The sequence below is a fragment of the Schistocerca piceifrons genome, chromosome 1, assembly GCF_021461385.2.
Source record: "Schistocerca piceifrons isolate TAMUIC-IGC-003096 chromosome 1, iqSchPice1.1, whole genome shotgun sequence".
In the NCBI taxonomy this organism is placed as follows: Eukaryota; Metazoa; Arthropoda; class Insecta; order Orthoptera; family Acrididae; genus Schistocerca; species Schistocerca piceifrons.
Window position 1 is genome coordinate 930,589,801 of NC_060138.1, and position 26,462 is coordinate 930,616,262.

The following is a 26,462-nucleotide window of genomic DNA, read 5'->3' on the forward strand; positions in this document are numbered from 1 at the left end:
GGTGAGAAAAAGACTGCATGTGGGTACTAAGGAGGCATCTACCTTTTTTGTCACCCAATGGATGGCAATGATGTCCTGATCAGAGAGGTATGTTGGGATTTTGTCCTTGGTCAGACCGTCGAGCAGCCTAGTGCAAACAACACCACAGGTAGAATTCAGAGTTCTATGGGCCCCCACAAGAACAGGATAGCGATGGAGAAGCAAAGTGGCAAGCAGTTGTTGTACTCAAGAATCAGAAGTAGTCTCAAAAAGCAAAGTGCCATTTTGTAAACCTGAGCCAGATTTCATAGGGCTGGCAATTGCACCAACACCTTTCTGAATAATAAATGTATTTACCATTGCAAAGCACTGACCATCTTCACTACATGAAACTGTGAGGAACCATGCTGCAGCTGGGAGGGTCTTTGAATTGTTATTCTCATTCCATGTACGTTTTGTAGATGTTGATTGTGAAGATGATTGTGCACACCTCAGATCCCAAACACTTAACAGAGGGATCAATTGGCAATTTGGGAAGTTGGCAGCTCAGGCAATCATCCGTCCCTGGGCCTGGCCTGTACCAGGGGGAATGTGCGAACCCTACCTGTAGACCTGGGGCTGGGAATTACGCATTATCCAGTCTCTTGTTACACGTCAGATATGTGTGCCGGCCTTCAGGAGCACACAGGGAGGAAGAAGAAAAAAGAGGAGCTTCAAATGCCAAAGTGGAGGAAGGACAGGAGAATGTGAATGAAGAAAGGAAAAAGGAACAAAAAACAGTGGTGAGAGTGTTCTTATGTCAGCTTCAGACAGTGCAGAACATACCCAAAAACACCTCAGATGTGTTCCCCAAGGGAGAGGAAAAAGAATAGCAAGAGGATAGACATGCAGCACGGAAGGGAAAAGAGGCTGGAAAGTTGTTTTATTAAGACCTCTGTTGTTATTTTATTTCAATAAAATGAAACACACTTGTGACAAAAATATGCATTTCCTTGGAGTCGCAAGGCAAATTTAAAATACCTTCACTGATTTCAGAAATAACCTCAGAAAAAAGTAGGCCTCTTGAAAGAAGTGTATAAGGCAGGGAAAACTTGTGTAAACCAACACTATAGGTGACCACCAATAAAATTTTGGTTCTACTATGTTCTTATGGTCAGTTATTAGTAGTCAATGTGCTATGTCTATTACTTTACAGGTATTGTGTGGTTTTCCTTTCAAGAAATACATAGCATACAAACCGCCAGTGACTGCCACAATTTTCTTCTTCTTATCATCCATACTTTCTAATATATAAATTATTTTCAAAGTGCCAAAATGTACTACAATAAATAAAATGTCTATAAAATGCTGAACTGTACAATGTACTTGCGGTGAGACAGTCGCAATTTTTGAAATCCATTCTCCGTGGCCTCTGGCCTGCCGAGGAGCACTGCAGTCTAGGACTGAATAAACTACAAATATCCACTGAATTATGCCACACAGCAACAGACCCGGACAGCAGGCAGATTGATGTGACTAGATCTGATGGTCAGGGTTTGCGCATTAGTGGGAAATAATGGACTTCAGATCAGTAGGCCCAATCCATTAGAGATACTTACAGAAGTGGCCTGCTATTTTGGCCTGTCGTGGAAGTCCACTCGTGTGGCCAGCTATTTATGTGCCACAGACATCATGTTGATGAAGTGAGATCACGTTGATCAATCCAAACAACAGATAACTTGCACAAATACTCTGAGAATCAATACTAATGAGGATAAGTAGCAACTCATCGTAAATATGATTGCCGAGTCGCAGATAGGCACATAGAAAAGACAATCACACTCTGACAACTAAATTTTTGGCCATAGCCTTTGTCAGAAAACAAGAGCATACACACATATACACATTCACACAGTCCCTCAGACACAACTCATGCATACATGACACCATCTCTAGCTGCTGCATCAACAATCTCTGAGAATCAGATCCAAACAAAACCCTCTTCCTGTCTCCCTGCCTCTCATCAGCAGCTGCCAGGTTAGTGGTAAGAAGTGGTGGCAGCACTGACTGCAAGCTGAGGAGAGCGGTAGGAAGGGGACAAGCAGTAAGAATGAGGGAGTAGGGAAGTGGCACACATTTTCAGCTGTGCCGAGCCACTGACAAAGCATGACATCTCAGTAAACACACCATTTCATCTACTGTGACAAAAAAACGAGATTTTTACAGTGTTTTTTTCAAAATTCCCTAATATTTCTCTGATTTCCGTGATTTGTTTGCAATTCCCTAATATTCCCTAATTTCCAGAACTTGTGGCAACCCTAGATGATAAGGCAAAGATAGCCATCTCAACTTCTTAATGTATTGATCCATGGCTTAATGTAACATTACGTCAGTGACCATTTTTTAACAAATTACATCTGGAATTACACAATTCAGCAATACACTAACATGACTAAACATACATGGGAATAAAGTTATGCATCAGCCAAGAACTTTTTATCTACTGATGTATTCTCTGTGTTTTTCTATGTCCCTCAGACAATATGTACTTGCTTGTTCAATGCAAAAGACAAACAACCAGCCATCACAAAAAGTGGGGTTTATAAAATCACATGCCGCGAGTGTCAGTCTTCCTACATTGGACAGATGGGGAGGTCAATCTACTCGTCTTAAAGAATATCATAGAAGCTGGAGACGAAAAAAGCCTGATTGTCTTTGTGGAATATTTCCTTAACAATAACTGCAAATAACAGATGTACAAGTCTCACACACAGAGGAAATTTTAGAAATTGAAAAACAGATTTGTACATCCCCACACCTAATATTAAACGAACAAACCCGATTCAATTATTCACCTCTTTGTAGGTGATAGCACATCTCAGGATAGAAGTAAAACTTTGGGCCTCAATCCATCAGTAGATAAAAACTTCTTATTCCCAGGTATGTTTATTCATTTTAGTGTATTACTGAATTATGTAATTCCATATGTAATTTGTTAAGAAATGGTCACTGAAGTAATTTTACACTAAGCCATGGATCAATACATTAAGATGATGACTATCTTTGCTTTATCATCATGTTTATCTGTGCATTATCATCTTTGGGAATCAGTAATGTACTTGAAAATGGGCTTATAACCGGAAACTTAGGTTGTGCAGTAACAATAATAAAATTTGTGAAACAAGGCAAAGACAGTGTTTGTTTGGTTAACAGTTAAATCATTTTGTAACTAACTATGACAAGAAAAGCACTTGTGGTAGAGATCATAATGTATCTGTATACTTGTTAAAAACTCATGGGAAAATATTAAGAGAGATGAAAAATCAATTTCAAAAAATTAAAAACAATTTGCTGCATGAAAATTGAATGTGATGACTCAGATGTTCCATACATTAAAGATAAAACTAAAAAATGGGAAGGAAGGTACTTAACGGACACAGAAGAATACATTATTCCTATTTTTTAAGAGAAACAGTGGAAAAAAAGTTACAGAAAATAAAAAGTGGAATGTAATAAATATCCAAGGTCTAGGAATCAGTGCAATCTATTTTTTCTAATGTTGGCATACCTAAAGCAATCCTTTCAGATAATTGATCTTAATTAACTTTTAAATCATGGAGAGCATTTGCTGACCAAGAAAAAGTATAACACTTTCTGATTTCTGTATATCACCCTCTTCCAACCCAGCTGAAAGGTACAGGAGAGAAATAGGAAGACTTTGTAGAATATACCACAAGAAGAACCATATATCTTGGATTGAATAAGTTGAAAATATAATGAATAGCCTACAACATTCTTCTACTGGTTCTTCTCCTTTGGAAATTATGTACAACAGAAACCATCCAATTTTATTTCTGAAACTGTTGAAATTCCAGTGTGCAAAGACATGGCAGCACAAGCAACAGAGGAAATACTTACATAGATAATGAAAGAACAGCATGAATTAAGGGAAAATAAGTACAATGCAAAAGAAAGAGTTTAGGGTGGAAGACTGTGTTTTAGTAAAAGCACAAGAAATATCCAAACTTATGACTGCACCGTAATGGAAGTTCTTAAATATCTACTTATGTCCTTTTAAAGTAAAATTGCACACTGATTAATTTATCCTAAATCTAGAAAACTAATAAAATATCACTGTGTTAAAGACTTACCTACATTATCCTTAAGTGGAACCATTTTCTGATTGTAACTTCCATAAAATTGTTTTTTTCAAACTTTAACACCAAAACTTGGAATAGAAATACAAAAAAATTATTTGAATTTTGAATGTATGCAGGTTTTTGGCCTCTGTAGTATTTCAATTGTTTTAGATCAGACACCTGTTCAGTTTATATTCAGTTGCAAGGTCTAATAAACAAAATTGTTTGTGTCTTGTGACTTTGGAAAATGTGTATCTTTCTGGTACTTACTTTTGTTATATCTCTCTGCAGATAAACTTAATATTTACTTTGTATGTGTACAGAATGCATTGTGATTATAATTATTTTGTGAGTCAAACTGAGAATGTCATTAATGTCATTGCATACATAGCTGTCAAAAAATAGTAAACTGTACTTGTTATGCATTTTTAGCTTCTTATGGTGTAATGAGTAATCTATTGAATTTCAGGCATGCAGCTGTGCAAATACCACTCCTTCCACTGATATTTCGGCCACGTACCACCAGAGTTAGTCAGAAGACAGACAAGAAGATGCCAGTCGTGGACTTATATACTCCACTGCAGTGGTACAGTGGCAAAGAGGTACATCTACGTCTACATCTATACTTTGCAAACCATTGTGAGGTGCATGACAGAGGGTACTCCCATTGTACCAGTTGTTAGGATTTCTTCCTGTTCCATTCATGTATGGAGCATGGGAAGAATGATTGTTTGAATGCCTCTGTGCATGCAGTAATTATTCTAATCTTATCCTCATGATCCCTGTGTGAGCGATACATAGAGGGTTGTAGTATATCCCTATAGTAATCATTTAAAGCTGGTTCTAGAAACGTTGTTAATGGATTTTCTCAGGATAGTTTCAAGAGTCTGCCATTTCAGTTCCTTCAGTAACTCTGTGACACTCTCCCATGGATTAAACAAACCTGTGACTATTCATGCTGCCCTTCTCTGTATATGATCAATATCCCCTGTTAGTCCTACCTGGTATGGGTCTCACACACTTGAGTAATATTCTAGGACTGGTCACATGAGTGATTTGTAAGCAATTTCTTTTGTAGACTGATTGCACTTCCCCAGTATTGTACCAACAGACTGAAGTCTACCACCTGCTTTACCCATGACTGAACCTATGTAATCATTCCATTTCATATCTCTAGAAAGTGTTACACCCAGGTATTTGTATGAGTAGGCCGATTCCAACAGTGACTCATTGATATTATAGTCATATGATACCATGTTCTTTTATTTTGTGAAGTGAGACTTTCATTTCTGAATGTTTACAGCAATTTGCCAACCTTTGCACCACTTTGAAATCTTTTCAAACTCTGACTGAATATTTATGCAGCTTCTTTCAGATAGTACTTCATTATAGATAACTGCATTATCTTCAAAAAGTCTGTCTGGCAGGTCATTAATATACAACATGAACAACAAGGGTCCCAGCACACTTCCCTGGGGCACACCCAAAGTTACATCCACATCCGACGATGACTCTCCATCCAAGATAACATGCTACGTCCTCCCTTCCAAAAGTCCTCAATCTCATCACAAATTTCACTTGATACCCCATATGATTGTATTTTTGATAATAAGTGTAGGTTTGCTACTGAGTCAAATCAGAAGTCAAAAAACACTGCATCGACCTGGTTGCATTCATCCATAGTTTTCAAAACGTCATGTGAGAAAAGTATGAGTTGGTTTGCACGTGATTGATGTTTCCAAAATCCATGCTGATTGGCGTTGACATGGCCATTCTCTTTAAGATACCTCATTATGTTTGAACTCAGAATATGTTCTAAGATTCTACAACAAATCAATGTCAAGGATATAGGTAGTTTTGTGGATCACGTCTACTACACTTCTTATAGATGGGTGTGATGTGTGCCTTCTTCCAAGAGCTGGGCATGGATTTTTCTTTGAGGGATCTACAATATATTACAGTGAGAAGAGGGGAGGTGAGAAGAAGGGAGAACCGATAGAGGTACTCAAGGTACCCTCCGCCACACACCGTCAGGTGGCTTGTGGAGTATGGATGTAGATGTAGATGTAGTTGTAACTCGGGGAGCTTTGTTCAATTTTAATGATTTCAGCTGTTTCTCAACACCACTGACACTAATACTTATTTCATTCATCTTTTCAGTGGTATGAGGATTAAACTGGGGCAATTCTCCTGGGTTTTCTTTTGTAAAGGAACATTTGAAAATTGAGTTAAGCATTTCAGCTTTTACTTTGCAATTTCAGTTCCTGTCTCATTTGCTATGGACTGGACACTAACTTTGGTGCCACTAACTGCCTTTAAATAAGACCATTGCTTCTCGGCCTTTTGGCTAAGATCAAAGTGTAGAGTGTACATACAACCAAAAGTTTTTTGGATTTTATGAGATGTTGTTTGACAATATCCTGATACGGTAGTCATCGAAGGCATCATGCATTCCTCTCTTGACAGCCAAACATGTTTGATTCAGCATCTCTCTATCTATAGCCCTACGCTTTGTTTTACACCTTTACATGGTAATCTCTGTTCCTTTAGAAGTTTCTTTATAGTGACTGTATACCTTTCTATCCATTGCATGGTCAACTATTCTTTTAGACTTGAGCCACAGTCCTCAACAAGCTTCTGATCTGTGCTGAAAGTTTCAAGTTCCTCACTGAGATATGACATTACTGATTTTTTATCTAGTTTACTAAACACATATATTTTTCTGTTTGTTGTAGTTGTTTTGTGCTTTGGTAATCATTGTGGCCACAACCATGTCATGGTCACTGATACCAGTTTTGATGAGGAATCCTCAAAGAGGTCAGGTCTATTTGTTGCCATTAGATCCAATATATTTCCATCATGAGTAGGGTTCCTAACTGTCTGTTCTAGGTAGTTTTCAGAGAAGGGCTTTAGTAAAGTTTCATAGGATGTCTTATCACATCCAACCACTATCAAAACTGTAATTTTCCCCTACTAATTGTTGGATGATTGAAGTCTCCACTGATGATTACACTATGATTGGGGAACTTACGACATAATCCATATCATTTCAGGCAGGAGGATTACCTTCATAGTCTTGGATGTTATTGAATTGAGCATATGTTAAAATTCAGGAGTAAGTAAGAAACACATTTTTTTTTCCAAAAAAAATCCTGCCCTGAGATACATGCCTCCAAAGATGACACTGCGAACACCATTTTGAAGATGCAAATTTTGGAAAATTTTTTAAAATGGTGTCTCTCTGTAACAGTTCTAGATATTTTGTTAGAGTTTTTTTTATATGAAAGATAATTGCTTTATGAATACATAGGTATCCTCCGATTGGACATACTTGTCAAATTTCTTTTACTGTCACCTTTTAAATTTTTTTATAATTTACAGAAAAAATGTAATTTACAGAAAAAAAATTTTTTTTCAAAAATGCCAATCCAGAAAGCTGGATTTTTTTCTGTTGATTAGTACCATGTAGTACTTTTAAGTTGGGCAGGTTTTATTTTTAATCTTCACTGAAGTTGTTTCTTACTAATTTCTTTGTTACAATGCTTATTTCTATCAACTTTGTTGCAATTATTTCTTTTAACTTTCCTTGTTGCAAGTATTTCTTACACTTTATTGTAATTTCTTGTCAGTTTGTTTGTCGTGGTTGTTCATTGCAGGTATCTGTATTGTAGTTGTTCTGTGCTAATTTGTTTACTGAAAATGCTTCTAAGACATCTGAGACCATCCAGTGAGTTTTCATGAGGACTTTGCCAATTTTGACACAGTTGCAGTGTGTTTTGTCAAAAGGACTGCTTGAAATGTCTTCTGACTGGAGCTACAAGAGAGTGAAGTGTGCTGACTATTTGCATATCCATAAAAGAGTGATATATAAGACAAACAGACTTTGTTCAGGTTGGGAATAAATCTTCTCATTTGTGATATTTCCAGTGAAGACTTTTTGTGTTCTAAATGTTTTGACAGAATAACAAAATGATAGTATCTGAACAAGGTGAAGCCTCTGATGGTGCAGACGATGCAGATTTTGCATCAATAGAGGAAGAATTAAATACCCTGAATCAGTCACCTACGTTAAGAAACTGTGGTCAGTGATGTCGAGTCATAAGCTCTATGCATCAAGAAAGCACAGAGAAATCACTAAAGCTATGAATGAATACACTACAGCAAAACTGACCACACTCTTCAAAGTAGAAATTCTATCTTCAGAAGAAAATGAACCAAAGCACTCTTGCACCTCTTGCCAGGAATTTTTCACAAATATCAATTCAGATGTTGAATATTGTACATCCTACAGTGAAAAGGTGCAAGTTTTGACTATTATTCCAGAGACATTTTCAAAGAAAACAATTTTGAACCACGTTTCCATCAGTATCAAAGTACATGGCAGACAAATCAAGAAATTTGAGGTCTGTAAAAGGAGTCTTTGGAAGACCAGATCCCTATTATGGTCATCCTGTAGAAGCAGCTCAAGTTCATATAGTGCAGTCATTTTATCTGGAAGATAAAGGGGACTGTTCTCACCAGAGTGCCAACAAAAAGGACATTATTACTGTAACAGTTGATGGTCAAAAAGTTGTGAAAGTGAAGAGGTACATGACTCGCAGTATTAAAGAAACTTTTGCAATTTACAAGAGCTGCTATATGGCTTCATATTTTGGAAGATCAAAATTTTATGCACTTTGACCCAAGTGGGTTGTTCCACAGCCATCTAGAGATGTTTGTTTATGTGTGTGCTGCACGAATTTTGAACTTTGAGTGGTAACATTGAAGAACTTACTGGAGCATGTGACGTATGATACCTTGGTTGGGCATGTGAAGTCATTAGTAGTCTGTGACATAAAGCTAGAGACTTGTTTCATTCAAGAATGTCATGACAGCCCTTGAAAGGGGGGACTGTCTTTACAGAAACTTGGCCTGGAAGACGTAGCAGATAATTATGCAGAAATTACATATGCAACATGGTAGGAAAATAAACTAATTAAGAAACCTGTTACCTTTGACAGTTTCATTGATGAACTTAGTGAATGGTCAGTGAAAGCCGTAACACATCAGCATGTGAAGAAATTGCAACAACAACACATTGCAGAATTGAAAGGGTGTGTACAGACTGAAGAACTAAGTTTAGAGCTTCACTGTGACTTTGCTGAGAACTGACCTGTAATTCTCTCATAAGAAGTACAAGGGTATCATTGGAGTAATGACCAGTTTTCAATTTTTACAGGAGTGATATATTTTCAAAATAAGTGTTGCAGTTATAAGTGATGATGCAGAATATGACACAGCACATGCTTTGCTAGCAATGTGCAAAATTCCTCAACTCAAAACAGGGACAGAGGAGATCATCATTATTTCTGATGGTGCTCCTAGTCATTTTAAAAATCATCACCAGCTGTTTGAATTGGGTAAGTCACTTGTGCCAACCGACTAAGTGTACAGTGCTACTGGCCACAGGAAGAGGCCTTGTGATTTTGTAGGAGGCCTACTGAAGCACCATGCAACAAAACATAATCTTTCCAGGCCAAATACAGCTGCGATTCAGAATGCTGAGGATTTTATGAGAGTCATGAAATCTTACACATCCACAGCCCTCACTCTTTTGTCCAAAGAGGAAATTGAAGACTTCCTTGAGCAGAAAAGAGAAGAATGGCCTCAAACAAACTACTCCTGTGAAAGGAATTCAGAAGACACATTTTTGGACTCAAAGTGATGTGCGAACTCATATTTAACACACTTTAAAGAGCAAAAAGAAAGAAATTTCCTTCGTTCAGCCAACATCTCAGAAACAGTAGGATAATATTCAGATTCACAACCTGAGAACACGGTTGTTTGTGGTGTGTGTGTATGACTCTGACTGGTGGATTGCAGAGATTATAGACACCAGTTATGAGTTAAACAAAATTGTAGTGAACTTTATGCTACCACATGGACCAGCTGCCGGATATAGGTTTACAGCTGAAGGGCAGCAACACCACCATCGGTGCTCACTTCCTGTTCACAATGTTTTGAAGACTGTAAGTGCTCCAGTTCCTATTAGTTCAACAGGAAGGCATCACTCAATATCAAAGGAAGGTACTGAAGCAGTGGAACACATTTTTAGTTCACTGACTGGCTAACTTCAGTACAAAACAGAGTGGACAGAAGTTGTACAAATTGAAACCTTTAAGTCTTTGGACCTTTCACATACATTTTGGAACAATTTAAAATGCTTGAAAAATGAGTCTCTTATTCACCTTTCAAAACTAAAATTATGTTAACTGAGGCTGGGTTTTGATTTTTATGAGCCTGTTATATGATAATGTGGTAATAAAACAAGTTTTATGTTTGGCAAAAATTTCAGTTGTTTATAAAACCTGTTCAACCTAAAAGTGGAAGCTCTCCTTTTCAGGGAATGTAGAACTATATGGTACTAATCAACAGAAAAAAAATCAAAATTTTATGGATTGGCATTATTATAAAAAAAGTTCAGAATGCTATAGTAAAAGAACTTTGACAGGTAAGTCCAAATGGAGGATTTCTTTGGAATCATAAAACAATTATCTTTCAAATAAAAAAACCAACAATATATCTAGAACTGTTCCAGAAATACAGCATTTTAAATTTTTTCCAAAATTTGCAACTTCAAATGATATGTGCAGTGTCATCTTTGGAGGGCTGTATCTCAAAGCAGATTTTTTTTTGGATGAAACAAAAAAATACATGTTCTTTACTTATTCCTTCATTTTAACATATGCTAAATTCAATAACATCTGAGACTATGAAGGTGAGATTTTTTCCTAGCCTGCCTGAATTGATATGGACTATCCCTTACCTACAAGTGAAGTGAGGTTTTCTCTAAAGTCTTAGGTTACATCAGGAGATGAGTCTGGTGGACAATAGAAAGATCCAATTATCATTTTATGCCCACCACTGATACTGATTCTTGCCCCAACAGTCTCACATGCAGCTTCAATTTCCATCCCGATGGATTTGAAGTTTTTTGTCTACTGTGACAAATACACTCACCACCATTTCCTATTTGCCCATCCTTTCAATATATACTTAAATTTCCCCAAAAATCTCACTGCTATCAATTTCAGGTTTCAACCAGTTTTCTGTACCTAGTATTATGTGAGCTTAGCCGCTTTTCATGAGTGTTTCAAACTCTGGCACTTTGTTGCGAATGCTTTGGCAATTTACCATAAAGATTTTAATACTCTCACATGTGGGAGGCTCTTCTTTTGATCTTCTGATGCTTCTGGGTTTCCTACAGCTATCGTTATCTGGATTGGATGAAGAGTCATCTAATCTATAACACCCTTGTGTGCATCCCACATTCAGTCAGCTACGTGAGTAGCAGCCTCTGATGTGTGGTGAACACCTGCCTATTTAGGGGGACCCTACAGTTCTCAACCCTATGGCGCAATATCAGGAAGTCACAGCCTAGCTTGTAACAGAAATTTTGAAGTCTCTGGTTCAGTACTCCTACTCGACTCACAAATACACCAGCGGCCGTGACATTAGACAGTGACCAACACCTTCAACCTATTACCCGGAATCTACTCTCCTACATAAAAGATAACAACAATTTCTTCCCCCAGCTCTCCACAGTTCCTGTCCCTTTTCCACATGGTATCCTGCTCATCACTATTGGTGCCACCTCCCTTTACACTAACCTTCCTAATGCCCATGGCCCTACCTCTACTGCACATTACATTTCCCAAAGCCTGACGGATTCCAAACCAACAACCTCCTTCCTAGTCGCCATGACCAACTACATCCTCACCCACAATTACTTTTTCTTTGAAGGCATTACCTACAAACAAATCCTGGGTACAGCCATGGGCACCCGCATGGCACCTATGCCAACCTATTTGTGGGCCATCTAGAGTAATCCTTCCTAAACACCCAAAATCTTAATGTTGACCTCCATGTCAAAGATGGCTACATCAGTAGCTCTGTCCATATCAAACATACAAACCACCAGCAATATCTCCACTTCGACAGCTGCCACCCATTCCATACCAAGAAGTCCCTTCCATACAGCCTAGCCACCCAGGGTCATCGCAACTGCAGTGACGAGTGGCCCCTCTTGAAATATACCAAGGGTCTCACTGAAGCCTTCACAAACCGTAATTATCCTCTCAACACTGCACAAAAACAAATATCCCATTCCTTATCTTTCCAGTCTCCCACCATCTTTTAAAGTCCCACTGTCTGGCCACAGAGGAGCATTCTCCTCATAACTCAGTACTACCCAGGACTGGAGCAACTGAATTACATTCTCTGCCAGGGTTTTGACTACCTTTCATTGTACCCTCAAATGAGAAATGTCCTGTCCATTATCTTTCCCACAGTGGTATTCCGTCTTCCATCGAACCTACACAATATACTCGTCCATCCCTACACAACCCCTGCTCCCAACCCCTTACCTCATAGCTCATACCCCTGTAATAGACATACATGCAAGACCCATCTCATCCATCCTCCCACCACCACCACCTACTCCAGTCTGGTCACAAACATTGCCTATCCCAATGAAACCAGTCATGTGATCTACAAGCTACGCTGCAACCACTATGCTGCATTCTATGTGGACATAACAACCAATAAGCTGTCTGTCCGCATGAATGGCCACCGCCAAACTGTGGCCAAGAAACAAGAGTCACCTTGTTGCTGAGCACACTGCCAAACAAGACATCCTTCATTTCAATGACTGCTTCACAGCCTGTGCCATATGGATCCTTCCCACCAAAACCAGCTTTTCGGAATTGCACAGTTGGGAACTTTCCCTGCGATATATCCTACGTTCCCGTAACCCTCCTGGCCTCAACCACCCAACCCCTTCCCTGTTCCCATTCCAGTACTACACAATCCACATTCCACCATCACACCCAGCCTTTTTACTTCTGTCGTTTTCTGCTAACCCCCCCCCCCCCTCTCCCTACCTCTGGCCAGTCCACCGTCTAACCTGCAGCATTTCACTGTCCGACGTCCCTACCCTAATATCCCTCCCCCTCCCCAGCCCAGCCTCACCTTACCCTCACCCAGTTGCCAATTCTATCATGCACTGGTGCTTCTGCTCGCATTGTGGCCTCAGTTGCCTGAGACTACAGTCGTGTGTGAGTTGCGTTTGTGTGAGTGTGTGTGTGTAACTGTCACCCATTTTTGACGAAGGCCTTAGTGGCCGAAAGCTATATTTGTGAATGTCTTTTTGTTGTGCCTATCTGCAATTCAGCATCTCCACTATATGGTGAGTGGCAACTTTCCTTTTCATAAATTTGTTACATTCCGTCCTTGATTTTCCATTGTTTAATGATCCCATAAATTAAAAAAATTACTTATTGGTATTTTGTCATTGTTCACCCTTGTGTCTTTATTGAACTGTCAGTGTATAATATTGCCATTTCCTATAACATGAATTCAGTACCAGATATTTTGTGTAAAGACTATTTGAAATACTCATGAGGACTGAAGCTGAAAGAGCTGATTAAAAGCTAAGTAGGAAATGAGGGTTGAAGAAGTCATAGCTATGGGAAAGATTATTCTAATGTTGTGCACGAATTTACCATTTTAATTTACTATGTCACATCCTGTGAAGGCATGAAATTTCTAAACAAAACTTTTTATTATGGTTTCTGAAATGAAGTATGAGCCAGCAGTAAAATTGTCAGTCTTAACTCTTGCACATAAATTTCTGTAAATGAGAGAGCCCAATTTAATGAAGTGAACACCACTTGTACATCAGATAAGATATGTAAATTTTATGGTTATTTTTAAACTTTCAAAGAGAAATGCCTTTGAAAACTGTATATAGAATAATGTTGATCAAAATTTCCTTATTTCCCTTGAGTGACACTCCTCAGGAAGCTGTATACAGCAAACTTAATGTAATATATTTTATTTCCTCTAGTAGTACAGTGAAATGCCTATACTAGTCTCTTTATTTCATCACCAGTTCATTACAATTTAGGATGTATGACTTTTGTTGCCTGTTAGAATGTATGCCTCTGCAGGAACAAAACAGTATTATTAGATTAAGAACTAGAATAGGTTGTACCTTTTGCACTTAGCAAAGATATACTTCCTTGAAGGTTATACTTAAGAAGCTGAATATCTGATTCTTCCATTGTAGAATGTAACTGTTATGTATTTATGTAAACTCAATTAGTATCACACAAACGATGTGGAAATGTTGAGTACCAATCTATCCTTTTCATAACATTGTCAGTATACCATCCTGGATTTTCCATTGTTACAAAGAATGATGGTTCAAATATATGAGGCTATAACCTGGAGGACAGAACAGTATCACAAACCAAATTGTAACATTATAAGAATGACAGCTATCTAAACCAAAGGCATGACACAAAAGAGCTAGGACTGCAGTAATCAATGGACAAGGAGAAAAATAAGTAGAAACAGGAATGAACTTGATATGTAAGTACCCTACTGATTGCAGACATGATGTTACTATTCGTGTTGTTGTAACAGTACTCACAAGGCAACTGAACATCTTTATTAATGTTTGCATAAAAATATTTGTCAATTGAATTAACATGTGAAGAAGTAGCTACATACAATTTTTCTAGCATGTACATTATTATTTTGGTGTAACTGTGTTAGTACTGTCAACTTATAATATACTCAAATGTTTTTTTAAGTCTTCAATTAGCAGCTATCAGATTACACACAAAATTATTATTAGTAAAGGACTACAGTAATTATCTCATGCTATATCTTATCACATTTACACTAGGTTTGGTTAAATTTGCAATTTCGCAATGTTTTCTCTTCACTTGTTTGATATTCAAACCTTTCTAGCAAAATGTCATGTGTGTTGTATGAATTTTTTTTTCTGTAACCTCATTTTCTCTTTCAGGAAAGAAAGTAACATTTGTTTTTAACATACATGAAGATTCATTTTTCAGTACTAGTATTTTGCATACTCATTTGAAGATCACTTTTGATAGTGGTGTGTATATTTAAATATATTTGCCACTCACCAAACAGAGGAATCAATATGTATGTCTTATAATGAAAAAAATCGAGACTCTTGGTAAGATATTTTTAATCAAAATTTTGTCAAAATTCATTGTGGAAAATTGTGCTTTATTTTTGTCATAGCACAGTCAGTTAATATATTTGTTTTTATCTCACATCACTTTAACAAAAAAGTTTGCATTCAAAATTTCACAAGATGTAATGTTCTACAATAAAGCTACTGAATGGCTACATTTTTTGGAGGTACTTGGTTCACTTGGCGTCACAACATGTCATACATAATGTAGTGCCTCAAGAATTTCGGGGCAAATTCTAGAGACGCTCGTATTTCCACCATCTTGAACACGCGCTATTTTAAAGATGAATGTGTGAAAGTGGAACTGTGTCTATTGTGTGTACAGGACTGGCATGTATCAGGCGGTTGATTGGCACAGGCAGGTATCCGCAGCACTCATCTCAGAAGTTACACGCCCAGCACAAGGAGCAAGCGCACCGTACTCCGTGACGGTGTGACGTCAGTCATTATTGAAAACAGTGGAAGGTTGTTGAAAGAAAAAGAAAAGACACTTATCTTAATTATTCACTTATTTTTGTGAGGTCCAGATGGTGCACTAACTTGAACTTTGAAAGATTTATAGTACTGTATTTATGGTAAAGAATATGTAATAGTATCTAACAGGCTGGAAATTTTTGAACTTACGAAAAATAATTCCTGTATGTGAAAACTGTTGTGTGTTGTGAAAATATAGTGAGATTGAGTTCAAAGTATCTTGAGTGTACAGAGTTATTTTAAGAGTAGAGAAAATTTCTCCAAAACAGCATCTTATCTTTGGAGAAGAGGTGAGGCAGACCATTGCAGCCGGCTACCCTGAAAAAAAGATCGGCTACACAACTACCCATATGCATACACACAATTAAACACAAAGACGCAAACAGAAAAGATAATGTGAGAACTGTCAATGGTTATTTGAGGTGACAGTTCCACATCATATACAGGTATGTACAGGGATAAATTAAGAGTATTCATGGTTATTATGACGGTATTACATTAGTATGTGTACATGGGAGAAGGAGATACACTTTGTGGTTCATTATGAACATGCTACATCGTATACTTAAGTGTACAGGAATATATTTGGATTGGATGTCAGTCTAACAACTATTCTGACAAGTTGTAGGATAGTGGGACAAGGAGATATTTCCAAGTGTGGTGTCTATTGGAAACATCGGACTGGAAGAGTAATGGAGGGCTCTAAGGCGTTGAAGGAAGGATTGTAAAGTGAGTGTCAGGGGTAATGTAGAGTTTTAATTTTTCTAGGAGGTATTTTATTATAGTGTACATAAAGATGTATGCTAGGGCAATGAACTATGAAGCCTACTCAAGAAGGAGAAGGAGGGTGCACCCAGAATTTATTGAATGGAAAAAAGGGCAGATAGGCGGACCAAAAAGAGGCTGACCTATACTGCGCAGGCAGGGGTACCAAGAAGGGGATCGACCTGTAACATAGATTAGGAAGTTAAAAGGGGCGTACCTACCAAAACGGAAGGAGAAAGGATACTCCTAGGATCAACCCATATAAGCTATGGCTACTGTTCCTAAACGAAGGACAGTATCGTGACAGAAGTCACACAATCTGATAGAGAGTATTCTGGTAAGTTTGAATTCTCTATTCTACTAGCCTTGTCAGGTTAACAAATGTCCAAGAAGGGAACACTTTTATTCTACCCAGAGTTCCTCCAGATTACACTAAGTAATGATTAAGTACATACTGAGAAAAGGTAGTACAGGAAGTAGGAACAAAGCAACAGGATATTCATGAGTTATGTGTACCTGGAATTTACATTGGAAAGGGAACAGAAAGATTCTTGTCCTCAAAAATTTTAGATTTTTCAAAGAGCTAACTCCAGTATTGATAAAAAGGTACAAGTTTTATAGTTGTAGAAGAAAGGGGAAAATGGGAGATATATTAAATACACAATTGTTAAAAGAAATGTCATGCAAACTGATTGAAATGTAAATTAATGTTATATGTATATGATATTGATGTACATAGAGAACATGTATAAAATATCACGTGTTCGAGCCACAATTTTGTGTGTGTGTGTGTGTGTGTGTGTGTGTGTGTGTGTGTGTGTGTGTGTGTGTGTGTGTGAGTGTGTGTGTGTGTGCGCGTGTGTGTGGAGGACTGGCGTGTATCAGGCGGTTAATAGGCGCAGGCAGGTATCCGCAGCACTCGTCTCAGAATTTACACACCCAGCACAAGGAGCAAGCGTACCGTACTCCGTGACAGTGCGACGTCGGTCATTACTGAAAACAGTTGAAGGATGTTAAAAGTAAAAGAAAAGACACTTATCTTAATTATTCGCTTACTTTCGTGTAGTCCGGATGGTGGACTAACTAGAACTTTGAAAGATTTATAGTACTGTATTTATGGTAAATAATATGTAATAGTATCTGACAGGCCAGAAATTAGTGAACTTACAAAAAATAATTCCTGTCTGTGAAAACTGTTATGTGTTGTGAAAATATAGTGGGATTGAGTTCAAAGTATCTCGAGTGTATGGAGTTATTTTAAGAGTAGAGAAACTTCCTCCAAAACAGCATCTTATCTTCAGAGAAGAAGTGAGGCAGACCATCGCAGCCGGCTATCCTGAAAAGAAGATTGGCAAAACAACTTCACGTAAGTTCAATGATCAAGGGAGTAGTGTGAGTCTTGCACAACAACACCACACTGTTCCTTCTAAGCACCAGAAACTGTCAGAATTAGCTATGCAGGACCTTCTGTGAGGGAGGTAATAGCAACAATCCTAGCCGGACTGCCTCCTTATGAATCGTCAGACCTATTTTTGGTAATACTCATACAGTTTGTGATTTTGGCAGTGGAGCTTGGTTGATCATTGCATTTATCCATTATTACTATTTATTTATCCTTTCTGATAATTATGATAAATTCAGTATGCTTTTTATGCAAGAATAAGTGCACTATGAAAGCCTGTCATCCTGACACCATTTATGCTGAGTTTAATTAAAAATAAATAAAGTCATACATTTTGTAAAGCAAAAATAATTTGAATGAAATAAATCATTGCATGAATACAAATTCAGTAGATGACTTTGTAATATACCGAGAACATTTGTTTGGATCTAAATTTTCTAATAAATTTCTTTGGTGTAACATTATCTTTGAACTGATGACCATGCCAAAACAGCACACTTATGTCAGTCAGTTTTCTGCCATACATGAAATTGGTTTTCTGTGGTTGAAGGAGTCAGACATATTTAACTCAGAATGCTCCGAGTTTTAACAGTCAAAAGTTTTTTGAGAGTGAAGATAATTTTTTGTGGCTATTCTGTTTGTGGATCAACACAATAAACCATTTAGATAACAACAATAAATGTACTTCAGTCATATTAATTGAAAAACCCAGACGTAATATTAGAAAGTATGTATTAATTGTCTCAGCCCCTGGAAAGTAGCAGCCGTCCACAAGGTAAGCAGAGATTTAGTTTTTTATGTACATGCCACTCAATGGGCTATTTTCATGCCGCAAAACATCATTCATGTACTAAAGTTACACGCTACATATTTTGTCTATTATTGTCAGCAATATAGTTGTGCAGGATAATTGTAAGTTTTATGTAGCATTTCAGGCACAAAGTCTGGGTAAGTTTCGAGACATATCACACAAAATAAGATCTTTGGTCTGTATTGACTGCATCTGCTTGAGCTGGAAGGCAGTTGAATTGCTTTGCAGAGACTCCTGTAGCTGTTTGTGGCTTGCACTGCAGTGCACTGTAATTTATTGTACAAGAGATGGCACCAGTCCTAAAGAAAAAAAATCAGGAACTACAGTTTCTGCCCCTCTTATGTGTCTTATATCTGTCGTAAATTGACCAATGAACTCTAGCTGGTGAAATTGTTCGGGGAACAACCCACCTTGAGTTTCTTAAAACCAGGCATAATCGGTTTATGATACATGCAGACCACAAATAGTCTGCCCTCTGTATAAGGGCTGAAGTGCTGCACAGTCTCATAGATGGTCAGTGACTCCATCAAATGCACTCCAGTTGGTGTGCACTTCTGACAGTTTCCAGGAGGAAAAATCTAAAAGTTTCCACACTTTTCAACATTTAGATGCATGGCTGTGCCAGTAGCCTGCTCGCTAGCATCTATCACTACTGCTAATGGCACATTGTGGGATGGGTGAAACAAGAGAACTGCTTCTTGAAAGCTGTATTTTACCTTTTCAAAGGCATGTCTGGTATCTGCTGTAGAAGACATTGGCCCACTGTATTCTGCTTCCGGCAGATGTCAGCGTTAGAAGTTAATGATTGCTAGGAATCTTCTTACCCGCTGAAAAGCAGTTGGATGTGGAATATTTTTAATGACCTCTATCTTCTCCTTGCGTGGACAGATACTTGCCATAGAAACCGTATGACCAAGGAATGTTTAGGGACCGATGACCTCGCAGTTTGGTCCCTTCTCCCGCCTTATTTTAAACCATCCAAGCCACCAAGGAATGTTAAGTGCTTTTGGCTGACCTCAGATGATGTTGCCCGCAGCTGGCAACGAAACGTCAGGGAGAAGTATTTCTACTATTGGACCACGGCCTCTTAGCCCGGAAGTTTTAATTACTGAAAACATATTTTGTTTTATTTACTACCAAACTGTAATTCTATATCCTGCTGAATGTGTTTCTCATGCAGTGCTGTTGTCTGGGAAGATACCAAAATATCATCTAGATAAAAAAAAAAAGAAAAAAAAACCCTCAGTCTCCATAGTGCTTCATCTACAACCTGCCTAGTGACATTTTTTGGACCAAACAGCATTTGTAAAAAAGACCAAAAGGTGTTACACTGCAGGCCTTGGGATGTCTCCTCCCGTCACAGGAATCTGGTTATATGCTTTTTTACAGTCAGTCATGCTAAAAACTGCAGCTCTGGCTAACACATTTGTGAAATTTGTTACATTAGGGACTGGGTAGCAGTCAGGGGTGGTATGTGTGTTCAGAGTGTGGTAATCTCAGCAGGGCCTCCAGGTGCCATCTTTCTTCTTCATTAGATATAATGGTGATGTCAGTGATGCCCATGGGCCATCAAATCTGCGTAAGATATGTGTTTGTAATGTTTCTTCAAATTCTGCTTTTGCCGTGGAAAAACAGTCAGGTGCCAATATCCACGGCCGTTGAGAGACTGATTGGCCAGGTCTTGTCTTAAAATGGTTCACCATATTATGCAATACTTTACCAATGTGGCTGATAACTTCCTGTCGGACCTTTGATATAACATAATTATAGGGTGAGGTGGTGGCATTTGTAGCACTTTTGCTTATTCTCTTGTGGCCACCTCACAGCCTATCTTGATCTGTGCTGTATGGTGGCTTATTCCCAGTTCTTACAAGGGAACCTCCCCATTGCACCCCCCTCAGATTTAGTTATAACTTGGCACAGTGGATAGGCCTTGATAAACTGAACACAGATCAATTGAGGAAACAGGAAGAAGTTGTGTGGAACTGTGAAAAAATAAGCAAAATATACAAACTGAGTAGTCCATTGGCCACATAAGTAACATCAAGGAGAACGTAAGCTCAGGAGCGCCGTGGTCCCGTGGTAGCGTGAGCAGCTGCAGAAGGAGAGGTCCTTGGTTCAAGTCTACCCTCGAGTGAAAATTTTACTTTCTTTATTTTTGCATAGTTATTATCTGTCCGTTCGTTCACTGACGTCTCTGTTCACTGTAATAAGTTTAGTGTCTGTGTTTTGCGACCGCATCGCAAAACCGTGCGATTAGTAGACGAAAGGACGTGCCTCTCCAATCGGAACCGAAAACATTTGATCGCAAGGTCATAGGTCAACCGATTCCTCCACAGGAAAACACATCTGATATATTCTATACGACACTGGTGACGGCATGTGCGTCACATGACAGGAATATGTTGTCGACCCACCTAACTTGTACACTTGGCGAATGGGTAAAAAGATTCTTCTACCATGTCCGATTTAGGTTTTCTTGTGGATGTGATAATCACTCCCAAAAAAGTGATGAAAACATAAGAGTTTGTCACATAAACTGAAAATAAAAAATTAAACTCTTCACTCGATGGAAGATTTGAACCTAGAACCTTTCGTTTCGCAGCTGCTCACGTTACCACGAGACCACGGCGCTCCTGCGTGCCCAGGGTCCTTGATGTTGCCTATCTTGCCATAACCTATTCAGTTTGTATATTTTGCTTATTTTTTCACAGTTCCACACAACTTCTTCCTGTTTTCTCGATTGATCTGTGTTCAGTTTTTCAAGGCCTATCCACTGTGCCAACTTATAACTAAATCTGAGGGGGGTGCGATGGGGAGGTCCCTCGTTAGTGATGAATGAAATCCACTCCCCATATTAGCTCAATAACATTTGCTAGAACAAATCTATACCGGAACTTTCAACTGAAACCCAAGTCAATAGTTACTTCATGTTCACCATATGTGAAATGAGTGAGCTGTTGGCTGCATTAGGGTGGAGAGATGCATCCCCTGATACAACTTGGTTCTGACTGTATGGTAGTATACTTACACCTCAACCCAAGTTGATGCCTGTCCATCATATACAAATGGTATGAAAATGTAAACAAACATGCTTGATTTGCTGCTTGTGTGGCTGTAGTCTTGATTTATTACTGTTATGTGCTGTGTTTAGGTTAATTTTGGTTACGTCACTGACAGTGCTTCCAGGACTAATGATGGTTCCCTCATTTATGAGTTGGTGCTTTCAGGGAACAGCATGGCCTGTCGCAACTACTACAGGCTGCTGAGGCCATTTGGGAGTGCGGACGGAGATATGCAACTGCCGGCCTGACTACCAAGGTGCCTGTGGTCCCAGCACACTGAGAAACATTTCTCGCTGGCTGGGGTGGCCAAGCGGTTCTGGGCACTACAGTCTGGAACCGCGCAACCGCTACGGTCACAGGTTCGAATCCTGCCTCGGGCATGAATGTGAGTGCTGTATTTTGGTTACTTAGGTTTAAGTAGTTCTAAGTTCTAGGGGACTGATGACCTCAGAAGTTAGTCCCATAGTGCTCAGAGCCATTTGAACGTTAACATTTCTCTTGTGCCATTTGGCCAACCACTTTGTTCTGCCAAAAGAATGAGTGACTGTCTACTTTGCCTGGTGCTGATCTGTTTGTTTACTGTCAGTGCCAAAAACTACTTCTGAAGTGTGTCCATTTCACTTTGCTTCGAAGCTGTTCATTAATATTCAGTTACTGCTCATATCATATAGCACCAGTCTTACCTGAGCTGATGTAGTTGGTTGCTCGTATTACTGCTGAAATATTTGCCTGTTCTACAGGCTGTCTGCTACTGATAACAAAGACTTAATATCACCTTCCTCACACGTTTCCGTGGAAGTCTTTACTGGTAATGGTAACAGTGTTAGCCAAACATGACATAGCATTGCATCCACCATTTCTTCTTCTTTAACTATGTTTCTAAGGTCGCGCCAGTAGGGCTTCTTATTATTATGATAGTATTCCATCACTGATACATTCAAAGTGGAATAACAGTCACATGCATTGGTCCACTGATTTACACACACAGCTGACTAAGGTGTCCCTCAAATGGAGATATTGCTATTGTGATGATGACTTTAATGTAATGTCTGAAACCATTATAACTGCTCAGGCACCTAATTGTTAACTGCCACAAATTATTTTATGTGATCACTAGTAAGAGCATTTTGTGCAACCCCTCATCTAACATTGCAATCCACAGTTCTGGTTTCTGTGGTAGGAATTTCAGAATTTGCTATTTGATTTGCAATGTGGAAACTGATCTGATTTTGGTGGGTGAATTGCTTGTCATATTTACAGTCTGTCTCCTGCTTCTGGCAATAAAATATTGTATGTTTCAGTTTGAGTTTCGATATCACTAATCTGCTTTTGCAGATCTTCTTGTAATCATAAAAACTTTTTTTTTTTTTCATTTGAACCCCTCTGAAGTCATGATGCAAAGTCACTGTTAGAATTTACAATGATTGGGGTTTTTGTGTTCCTCTGTATTTGGGGGATCATCAATTTATAGGATTCTTCCATATTACAAGGGGTAATACACCAATCACCCAATAAACTGAGTGTATTCTTATGATTATGAAAAGATACTTTGACAGTGGAAAGTAAACAAGGAACTACCACACAAAAACCAACAAAAAGAAAACATGACATCAGCATAGGTACGTTGGTACACCAAAGACCAACATATATGCTTTGGGTAATGATTAAAATTGTATATTCCTTGTTTCAGGTTAGCATGGAGAACTTGACAGAATTTTTTTTATCACTGCCACCACAGTGATCTATCCAACAGCTTCCCTGTTTTGGAATTTATGAGCACTGAGATGAAAACGGGGTGAAGCATTATCTTGTTAGCAGATGAAATATCAGTTTCTAAATGTGTCCTGTCCAGATATGTCTACTTAAATAGTTTATTCTGTCAAGAAGAAAGGGCTGTGAACTTTAAACTACAAGATTTCACAGGAACTTTAAACTACAAGATTTCACAGGGCATAGTAAATTTTGGCAGGTTGTGGACTTGCAACAGTGTAGTACAGGGATTTTCTGTGTCTCATATTCACACATATTATTTGTTCATGGCTTTTTCACAAAAAATGTCTTTTCTCACTAATGACAAGTTTTTCACAAAAAAACAATCTCTCTCATATGCTGTTCTGTAAGATCTCCCAAATGTTTGATTATTGTATGTTCATCAACTTCTGTAGAATGATCATTCACACATACTCAGTTGTTCCTTCAGTACTGTCAACTGGCCCACTGCTTTACTCTTGGTATATCCAGCTTGTGGCTAACATTGCTGAATGAAATTAGCACTTGATGCATCTTTACGAGACTTTATCACTGCACTGTCGTAACAGACTAAGGCAAACATGAGCTTTTCGAGTGCTTCCTAACTTCTGTAATAAAATAAAAGGTACGAAGCTTGCCTGTATGACTGCAAAGTTCTTCGATAGTATTCAAAAAGTAGCTGCTGAAACCATGTCAATCACATATAATCACCCTGCACATACTGATCAAATGAACCTACAGCAAATGTAAGCATCTACTTTTCATCATGGTGCCCATCTGAAACTTAAATTTTGGTGCAATTAGTTAAAGCAGTGTTTTATGACAGCTTGAGCACTAAATAAATCTGGTAAAATATTTGTACCAAAATCTTGATTAAATCAGTGTTCTTCAATGTATGTAGCTCTTGTATCATAAAGTACTATTCGTGGTAAAACAAAACAGATAAAAATACATTTGCAAACACTTTTGATTTATTTTTTTACAAGTCATAGTCCAATCTCTTCATGAAACACTGAAAAACATTAATACACATATTGCCTCCCAGCAAAAACTTTTCGCTTTTGCAGGCTAAAGTCAATCTTTTGTCTCTATTCCCAAAACCCATTCATTTGCAAACAAAATACATTTCATGGCTGAATATTATTAATTTGTGGTATGAAAGGCTGTCACTGTAGTACTTACAAAACATTTAATTATTACTGAGAGCCCCATATCCTGCAACTGCCTAAAACACAGTTTCTCAGGAATTATTACTGTTACATACTAGTCTCTGCCAACCATGTGGGTTTCTTTTGGTCTGTCAATTCTATAGATGCATTCAGCCACAGAAAAATAACCAAGATACTCCACTGTGTCAGGCTCTGTGTCTATGTGGTAGTGTCCACCTTCTCCATGATGACTGAAGCTATGAAAATGTTGCACTCGTAAATCTAAACCCTGGAAAAAAATACACATATTAACATATTATAAAAAACTCTCTCTCTCTCTCTCTCTCTCTCTCTCTCTCTCTCTCTCTCTCTCTCTCTGCTCAAAAAATGCTTTGCACTGCCATTATATATTGTATAGCTTTTTTCAGTGGAAATCTCACTCACCTATATAATGAAGTAGAAGTAAACCTGAATTCTTAGTACAGTCCAGTAGAAAAAAATGTGTCTCCAACTGTGGATGGGACAATGTGGATTATGAACAATATTTATATCTCTAAATGCCCTGAAGGTTCATGTCAAGCTGAGACCATACACGCATCATCACTTTATTGCAAGAAGGGTTGTCAGACTGGGAACCTGACAGCTGAATTGGCGTACACCACAGCAACATCATTTGAACATACAACCATTACTGTCAGACATAAAATGTTAAAATATCTGTCTCGCACAGGTTGCCCATTGGCAACAACACGATGGCATCAGGTACTCTTCACCGAAGAGTGAAAGGTTTATCTAATGCTAGACAATCATCATAGAAGAGTGCAAACGTACCAATGCCTGCCTCAGGCACATTGCCCTGAGAGTTTAGCACGGGGGTTTGTCAGTCATGTTTTGGCCTGGTACACTGGATGCCTCGCATCAATATGGGAAGTAATTTGAGCAGCTGTGCAGAATTGGGACAGGACAGTTCGTCATCCAGGGGACAAGAATCAACCAAATGAAATGGCCTATGGTCTCTGCTGACCCACAAACTCGATTGATCATGTCTGAGACCAGTTTAAACTTGCAGTCTGTCATCACAGAAACACCACTCATAAACTTGATGATGAACTCAGGAGGGCCACTAATGAAGAGTGCAAGAGGCTGAAACAGTGACATCTCAGCCTTCTTTTCAATCTCTTGCTGCCCTTGAATCTCAGTCCAAACATGTTCACATATATGCATCTGGTGAAAAAATATTTTGAGAGGAGTTTATACAAACTTACAACATTTAAAATCCCTCTCTATAATAAAATTTGAATGTCACTATAGAATTGTGATATTTCTGTTTAAATGATAAAATGTTACTCATATAAAAACTTAGTACTACAGTCAATTTGGTGGAAGTTGCATCATCATGAAGGGAATAAATGACATGGGACTGAAAGCAGGACTGACAAAAAAATAGCTAGAAATACAGACTGAAGAATAGTTGCGTCTTCTGAATAGTCATGTTAGTTGTATCTACGAGATGTTTAGAGGAGTGCTGAAGGTAGTGTATCAATGATACCAAGTGGTAACTGTTGCAAGTGAAACTGCAAATTCACATTATTAAATCTTCTTAATAATAAATAGCTGGTCAATATTAATCTGACTATTGTATTATAAAATAACAGTCCACAATAATCATATTGCTATTGCAGTGGTGAATACGTGTGCAAGAAGTACATAAAAAAGGGACAAATCTTAACAATGTATCACAGGCACATGACAATGGACAGCTGATCCTTGTGGTACTTATGGGAATTTCTACTCATCTGTTGGTACAATGTTTGGAAAATTTGGCAAGTATGCCACTATCTGCCAGCACAATTGTATGGCTCGTGCTAGTTGAACTACGAGCACTTATTCACTCATGA

At 38.3% G+C, this 26,462-nt stretch overlaps 1 protein-coding gene across 3 annotated transcripts in view; it reads right to left on the reverse strand.

Moving 5' to 3' along the window:
• Positions 1 to 24,365: 24,365 nt before the first annotated feature.
• The window catches only part of LOC124795841 (ester hydrolase C11orf54 homolog), a 125,408-nt gene continuing 123,311 nt past the window's right edge, over positions 24,366 to 26,462 (reverse strand). For all 3 annotated transcript variants that reach the window (XM_047260738.1, XM_047260963.1, XM_047260275.1), the window contains exon 8: positions 24,366 to 24,853. In XM_047260738.1, coding sequence (XP_047116694.1) covers positions 24,680 to 24,853 — 174 coding nt within the window. In that variant the 3' untranslated portion in view covers positions 24,366 to 24,679. The remainder of the gene's footprint in view (positions 24,854 to 26,462) is intronic.